At 34.8% G+C, this 7,903-nt stretch overlaps 1 protein-coding gene across 3 annotated transcripts in view; it reads left to right on the forward strand.

Annotated features, from left to right (window-relative positions):
- FSIP1 (fibrous sheath interacting protein 1) overlaps positions 1-7,903 on the forward strand; it is a 70,163-nt gene continuing 62,260 nt past the window's right edge. For 2 of the 3 annotated variants that reach the window (XM_017742079.1, XM_017742080.1), the window contains exons 1-6: positions 1-727; positions 2,049-2,238; positions 3,043-3,147; positions 4,509-4,681; positions 5,561-5,645; positions 7,111-7,209. In XM_017742079.1, the coding sequence (XP_017597568.1) occupies positions 692-727; positions 2,049-2,238; positions 3,043-3,147; positions 4,509-4,681; positions 5,561-5,645; positions 7,111-7,209 (688 nt within the window). In that variant the 5' untranslated portion in view covers positions 1-691. The remainder of the gene's footprint in view (positions 728-2,048; positions 2,239-3,042; positions 3,148-4,508; positions 4,682-5,560; positions 5,646-7,110; positions 7,210-7,903) is intronic. The other variant, XM_017742081.1, reaches the window with a different exon arrangement.

Raw genomic sequence — 7,903 nt, forward strand, 5'->3', positions numbered from 1 at the left:
CCTTCCTGCCTTGTTCTGAAATAAAGACTTGTATTCACTTGAGCCTTCTGAGAATTGCCAGCACGTGTCGTGCACTGACATGTCTAATTCCTGGGAATTCACACAGTTTTTGCAGAGAAACGTGCATATCTGGGGATTAAACTCAAAATTGAACTGAGACTGGGAAGGTGATCACTTAGATTTAGGAACTTCCCATTTGAACATAAGTAGCCTTTGGCTGTTTGAGTTGTGTTCAGGATGTGTCTAAAATGCCCTCATTCTTTTGTTGGTGCTAACTTTGTCAGTCCAATGATTAAAAAAAAAAAGAAGAGCCATGATAATTCCTCTGTTGTGACATTACATGTAAGATGTACGCCATTCGAAGTGTCTTTATAGCCAGCATGTTTGAATACTTTGGTTGGCTTGATGTTATATAGTTGTACATATATTAAAAAGCACATACGTGAGTGGCAAGCTGGTCTAAACTGGAAAAACATGGAGTTGCTAGAAAGCATTTGAAACTTACATGATCTATATCTGAAATACTGCAAGGCTTGTAGTGATTTATTATGAAACTGTTAATTTGGAATTTTGTGATTTTTTTTTCCCCCCCCAATTTTAGGTAACAGTGGATATTAGAAGTGGGAGCTTGGATGAAATTTCAAGGCCTCCATCTAGCTCAAGATGTAATTGTAGATCTTTAAATAAAACTATGGAGTTATTAACACCAGAACCGTGTTTGCAAAAGGTGATTTTTAATTCTTCATTGTAGAATGCTGAAGAAGTAATATTCTGCTTTTTTAGTTTCACATGTAGTTTTGGTCTCTGCAGGTGTGCTAAGGGCTTGTATGAAAGTTCATGAATGTGGTCTGCTCCTTATGCAGGAATAGAATGATTTTTAGTTTAGTTTTTTTGAATCTGTGTTGCTTTTATATTTGCCACAAAAAGGATGATTCAGCACTGCAACCTGGAAAACTTGGTTTTCTTCCTCTTTATATTTAATTGGATTATTAAATAAATTCTATTTTAAGGAAAAACATTTGAATTCTCTCACTAATGTAAATGCACAACTGTAGTTTGTTGGTGGATGAGAGGTATATGAATAATTTCACTTTCATCCCATTTGTGCTTTAACATTTCAGTTGGAAAAAACCTTATTTTTCTTATTAAAAGAAAGCATGTGAGCAATCCTTAAACGTTGAATTTTTGACTACAAGGCTCTTTTGAGTTATGTTTGAATCAGTTTTAAAAACCAATTTGGAGTACTCTAAGAAATGTCAGTTTCAGGGATTCAACAAAGTCTATTGGAAGCAGGTGTTCATTCATCCTCTGAGAAAATTAATATTGGGGATTAACTTAATTTTGGGGACCAGATATGTGATAAATGTGTTGGGATGTAGGAACTAGGACTTGGGAATTAGGCATTTAGATTGATTTTCTTATCTTACTCCGATTGTGTTGTACCTCTGCTCTCTTGTCTGTAGAATGGGATCATACCTGGATGCTTCACAGAAGTATTAAAGTATTTTTTTATAGGTTCACAGTCAGATATTGAGGTTAACAGCTGCTGACTCTGAACCCGAGTTCTGACCTGAACTTTATTGGCTACTGAATGAAAATAGAAATGGAAATCTCTTGGGACTGATGAAATAATCATAAGCTTTTCAGCCCTTCAAAGACTATAAAAAGCTCTTTAGAGTGAGCAAGAGATTAGGATGCTATGTGTTGCAGAGTTCTCATAGTGTCAGGAAAAAGATGAGGCTGTTGTACACACAGGCTCTTAAGGGGTAATCTGTACTCTTTGCTGCACCAGAAATGGCATAAACCTTTGGAATAATTTCCTAGCCTCGCAATCCCAAATTTGACAATCTGTGGAATGATGAGCTTGAGAATCAATGTGAAATCTAAGAAAGAGAGCTGTGTATCAGACCTGAAAATGGTTCTTCTATTTAAGAAGTACACTGCAATATTGTACAGAATTGTTGTTGTCCTTTGTGAGTATTGTGGTTATCTTCTTCTTCACCCAAAACATCCCTGTTTTCATGGTGGTAATAATTTGCATTTCATAGGTTGATTCACCTGTCAGTTTGGCTGATGGTTATCAGAGAGGCAGTCTAGAAGACTGCTGTCCAGCAGAAAACAAAGGTGATGACAGAGATAAATCTGATGTCCAGGAATTAAGAACAGATCAGCAAACCTCAGTGGAGAGTATGACCGTCTTTATTCAGAAGTGTCTATGGAATCCCAACGAGTTGTCAGGTGTGGGAATAACTAATATCTTCTTGTGTTGTAACTAGACCAAATATCAGATTTTTATAGTTCGGGTAAAATTCTATTGATGGAGGGAAAAGAGATTGCAAATAGGTAGAAGTCTAGAAAAGAAGATGTCAAATTTCATATCTTCACTTCTCTTCACTATTTGGAATCCACCCTTTAAAGAAATGTATTATTACTGCCAGTACAATACAGTAAATGTCTTGTGGCATCATAAGCTGTGAGCTGGCTTAAAAGATCAGGAAAACCAATCTGTCTGTGTTCCATGGAATCATGTTAGAAAGTGTTTTCATTAAGATGTTTTTATTAAACTTTTCAGAGTAATCATGATCATTTGTTAGAAACGTATCCTAATAATGGTCCACCTGTCCAAAAGATTGGAATTTATGGTTATAAGTTACAGTATTTAACAACTAAAAAATATTAGTACTAATAAAATACTTTAAATATAAATATGCACTGTATAACTTTAATTGAAACACTTGCAGAAGTGTTTCATGGCATTCTTCTGTCATTCTGTAAATGGTAATGGATTAATGTTCTGGGGTGTCTGACTGTTTACAAGTAGAGATGCAAATGCCAATAAATGAAGCAGATATTTGGATACCATCTTGAAGTTTAGTTAAGATTTCATGACAGAATTAGGGTCAAAAGAAATCCCTTGATTCCTGCTCCTGTTTTTAACATGAGTCCTGGTGTACTAGTAGGTACTATTTTTTAAACTAATCCGCTGCAAGGGCTCTGTGGTGATCCCTAATTGACAAAAATGTATCTGGTTTACTGTGAAAGGCTTTTCCCTGTGTTTTTCAGGATGTAGCTCTAATTCAGATTCTGGAGATGAAGGCACTGAAACACAGACGTCGAAATTCTGTGAACCTTCTGCAGGGAAACCAGGTAACACCAAATCAGATAGTGCATTTCAGGTGTATAAAGCAAGCAGTGCAATAAAACCTTTTCCTTTTCTTATTAGTGCTTCTAAGAGAGTTTATAACAGTAGCGTATTTGTGTGTATATTATATAGTTACAAAAGAATACCAGAAATTGAACATATATATGAATTATGCTATTCAAGAGGCATAGGATGAATTCTTTATTTAGAGATTGTTTTATTAATGGATATTCATTTTCTTTAATTTTATAATAGAATTTGAGTTTTCCATAGATTCGATCAGTCTAATAAGGCAGAATTCAGTGGTGATCCTATCCAGTGCAGCAATGCTGGTCACCAAACATGATATTAATATCTACAGAACAGAAATTGTATAGAACTCAACCTAAAGCTTCACTCAGTAGTTTTAGGTTTAAATCAATCTGCCTAGTTCAGGCCAGTTGAAATAAGTGCTCTTTTTTTTACCGTCTGTCCTTGGGTCCATCTGTCCCCTGTATCTCACTTAAGATTTTTATAGCTCTCCCCTTGTTTTCTCACTCATTTTTTTATGGCATAAGGTAGACCAATGCATCACAGTAAATGCTTGAAAGCATTTGACCTCAAAAGATTGGAAAATGAAAGAGAGTGTTGCAGGACTCTAAAACTTGGAAGTCTGTGGGATAGGGACAGTGCTACAAGTGTTTCCTCTACTCTTAGTTTGGAAGCCATAAAAGAAGACAGAGTATGAGGATGCTATAGGAAGGGGAAAACGTAAAAGTTACAATTATAATCTATATATATTTAAGGAAAAAAAGGGAGACAATATCGAAATATACTTTAATTAAGTAATGATGAAGTAGCTTCCATCATGTTTCACAGATTTTTATTTTTTATAGCAACATTTTTCTAGAACCAGTATCAGAATCTGGTTTGGCGAAGACATAAGTCAAGACTGAAACTTCGCTAATGTTTAAAGGCAGAAATATTACAATCTCTCTTAACCCCAGAATTATTCATTTCAACATGTATTCTACTAGTCAGGCTGAAGAAATTATTTTTAATTTTAAACTTAGTGATTTTTGCTGATACTGTGGAGATCTTTTCACTCTTCCATTATAAATTTGAATCAAATCACTTGCCCAAATTAGGTGACTTCCTCTTCCACACCTCCATATCCAGCTGCTACAGCTCAGAGTATGATTCAGCTCTCTGTTGCAGAGACGTCCGTATTTTTCCCTGCTACAAACAGGTTTAGAAATTAATATATGCTTGAGAATGTTGTACTCTTGTCTATGGTTGTTGCCAAATTACTTGAACTGCTTTTTACTGTTTGTTTTTTTAAGCTGACATGCTTCAAGCTAACATTAGTTTTAAATATATTCTACAGCAGACTCTTCCGACTTGAAATGTTCTGAAGACACAGATATAAATGCTCAGATTCAAGCTGCTATAAAGAAAATGAATAAACTTGACACAATACTTGAAAAACAGCGTATTACGGAAAAAGTAATTAAGAAGCAAGGCAAAGAAATGAGGGCAATGCTCTGGGAAGAACTTCAGGTTATAAGTGTTCTGCTTATTTTGTGACTGATGCATCTTAGAGTACTGTCTTACATAATTATCATATCTCACAGAAGCTTTGTTATTAAATAACTCACAGTTGGCCAACTAAAATTAAGACATGGATCTCAAAAAATAAGATTGGATAATTTTTAATATATATTGGCTAGGCAGGCTTTGAAAGAAGGCCATAGCCCTTAAAAGTTGATAAGACCGATTGCCAAATATACAGCTGTCTGGGTGTGGTTTAGTGGCATAGTATTATGCCTGAGTTCACCATTTGCAGAGAGGGTAAGGTATGTCAAGAGGTAATGTCTGGGAACCCAGGCCAAAAAGGGTTTATTCTGCTTGAGTGTGATCCTCCTTACACCCATCTATTTCAGTACTGTCTGTTATTGAAAAAATTAGAGATGCCCCCTTAAGAAGGCATAAGAATCCTACGGCACAAATTCCTTTATCCTATCCCTATCCTGGCCTCTAGCAGTTAAATGCCTTGAAACAAGTTACTATTTCTTCTGTTTTACATGAAAAGAAATATGAGTTGCTAAAAAACCATGATTGGTTTGATTGTGTTTCATAATTTCATTGGGTTTGGATTTGGATTTGGAGCCACAACCACATTACAGAACTTTATTTGGTGAAGTGGGTCTCCAAATAAGAGACAGTATGTAACAGAGGCTTTAAAGTTTCACCATGCTTTTATCATAACTTTGGGAGACATTCAGATAGCCTCAAGAAGAAAATAAAGTGGGAAGAGTAATTTTTGATAGGGTCTGAATTTCATTAGATCTGATAAGCAGACAACGTATTTCACTTTAAAGAATTTACTTTAAATACATGCATGTATCCATACATACACAGTTTATTTATTTTGAATAGTCTATCAGAACCACAGGAAGCCACGAGGAGGTGGAAAACACAAACCAGTTTTTGGCTTTGTTCTCATCGTGGCATGATGCAGTTGGTAAGTAAAGAGAAATAGAATTGTGGTATATCCTATCTTTTTTCTTGTTGGGGAGAGAATAAGGATTTGAGATCTGAATGGTTATTGTTATCAGCTTGAATGTTGGAAGTACGTGCATAATAATGGTAGCAATGTGTAGTTAAAATATTTCAACAAAACTCACTATTATGATGTAACCTGCTTTTATTTCTATGGTAAAGTTTGGGTTGCTAAGGGAAGAAAACAGAATTTCATACAGGTGGTATTTAGACAGTCTCCAGTAGGTGTCAGGGTATATTAAAATAACAGTAGACAAGCAAGGCTATAGGACTGCTAACTCCTTTATTTCATTTATGTGACTGCTCCTTTATTTCAAAGGGACTCCTGTAGAGACCATGTGCATTATGTGGTTTCTGGTGTACTGCACTGACAAACCTGTATGGTTTAGATTTATAGTTTTCCTCCAGCTTGATCTTTATCTTTTCTGTAACATGCTAGTGTCTTACTTATTTACTTAAGTATTTATTTAATTAAATGAGCATCTTGGTGGCTGCCCTGGTTGATATTTAAACAGAATACATTTCATATATTTTGCTTTTCAGAACTTGAATTTGATAGAGCTATATTAAATAAATTATATATGAGAGCTATTATAGCTTTTAATGTAGCTGTGAAATCAAGCACAAGTTTGAGTACAAAATCATTAGCAACTTAAATGTTACTAATTTCAGGCCCAACAAAACCTCACACTCACAGCAGAAATGTAAATCAGGAATTAAACAGCCTTAAATTCCTTACCCCGTGCTCTGTTTAACGACATCATTTGTTCAGTTGAGTCCATTACACTTCATTATTACTGTTTATTGTGTGGTTTTTTTAATTGTGAAAATCACATGTAATTCATATGGTTCTTTGCAATATGATTCCTTTTCTGTAAGTGCTAAGTGTATAGACTGCAACTTACTGCTCTAACTTCTATTTCCAGTTGACACATATGAATACTTCAATTGATATATTTTTTTCTTTGAGTAACTGAAACAACTAGGATGCTTGAACACTGTTTTTCTAGACTATGCCCTTGACCTAAGCCGCTTGGAAGTCTAATAATTCATGCACAAGCAGACACCAGCTGTGAAAACCTGGATGCTTTATTCTCATTCAAAGTTTTAGATGACTTGCCACATGGTGTCTGCAGAGGCATTTGAACTTTAGGGCCTTGGGCTATGTCTTTGAGAATGTGATGAATTGTCTCCTCTGTAGGCAGTAGTTGTTAAAAACCAAGAACACAGCCATAAGAAACAGCATACTTATGATTAACACTTGACACTTTCCTGCTTCTTTATTTTGAGAAATACGGTGCTTGTATAATTTATCCAAGTGAATTTCTTTGCTTTCCAAGTGTGAGGTCTTATAGCATGATACACATGATGGTAGATCTTCTTTAAATACATTTCAATTAAATTTTACCAGAAGAAATTCCTTGCAGATCCCTCCCATGCTAAAGAAGATGAAATATGTACTTCAGTATTTCACACACACATGAATCCTGAAGATTATGATTGCCATAAAGCCCAAGAAAACCAGGGTAAGCTTTATTAATGGTATAGTTTGTATTTTTAGAAATGGCAAAACAACATGTAGAATGGGTGGGTAATGAAGACTCAGCCTTTGTGGCAAGGCCAGTGAAATGGGAAAAAGCAAGGTTACTTAATGGTGACAATTCTTACCTTTTTCGCAAATGAAAGAATAGAATAGTTTTGTGACTTATCTAAAACATTTTACTCAACATGCTAAGAACATTTTTACTTTTGGGTTTATAAAATCATTTTTCTTTCATTTCAAAAGGAAGAGGTGTGTAACAGATATTGTAAAATGTGTAATTGATTCTTCATGGAAATTCTTTTAAAACCTGTCTTTGCTATTACTCTAAGATATCATAGCTTTTATTAATAGGCTTATATTCAAGACACTATTTAGAAATGACAAGTGGTGCTGAATCTAACTGCAACTGTTCTATAATTTTTTTTGTTTTCAGCAGAAATTGTATGGATTTGTGTCAAAAAAATCTTCAGACAACTTGTATTTTATATTTTGCTATGCTGATTATTGTAAAGTCTGCATTGCTTTTATGAAATAATACTTTCTGGCAAAACTCAAACACCTGCTGATTCTTTTAGAGACTGTGTGTTATCATGCACTGTATAGACATTTCAAATGCTGTTAGTGGTGTAGTGTGTCCAACATATCAAAATAAATGGAACTGTGCTTGTATGCCTCTG

This window comes from Corvus brachyrhynchos, unplaced genomic scaffold, assembly GCF_000691975.1.
Source record: "Corvus brachyrhynchos isolate BGI_N302 unplaced genomic scaffold, ASM69197v1 scaffold115, whole genome shotgun sequence".
Lineage (NCBI taxonomy): Eukaryota > Metazoa > Chordata > Aves > Passeriformes > Corvidae > Corvus > Corvus brachyrhynchos.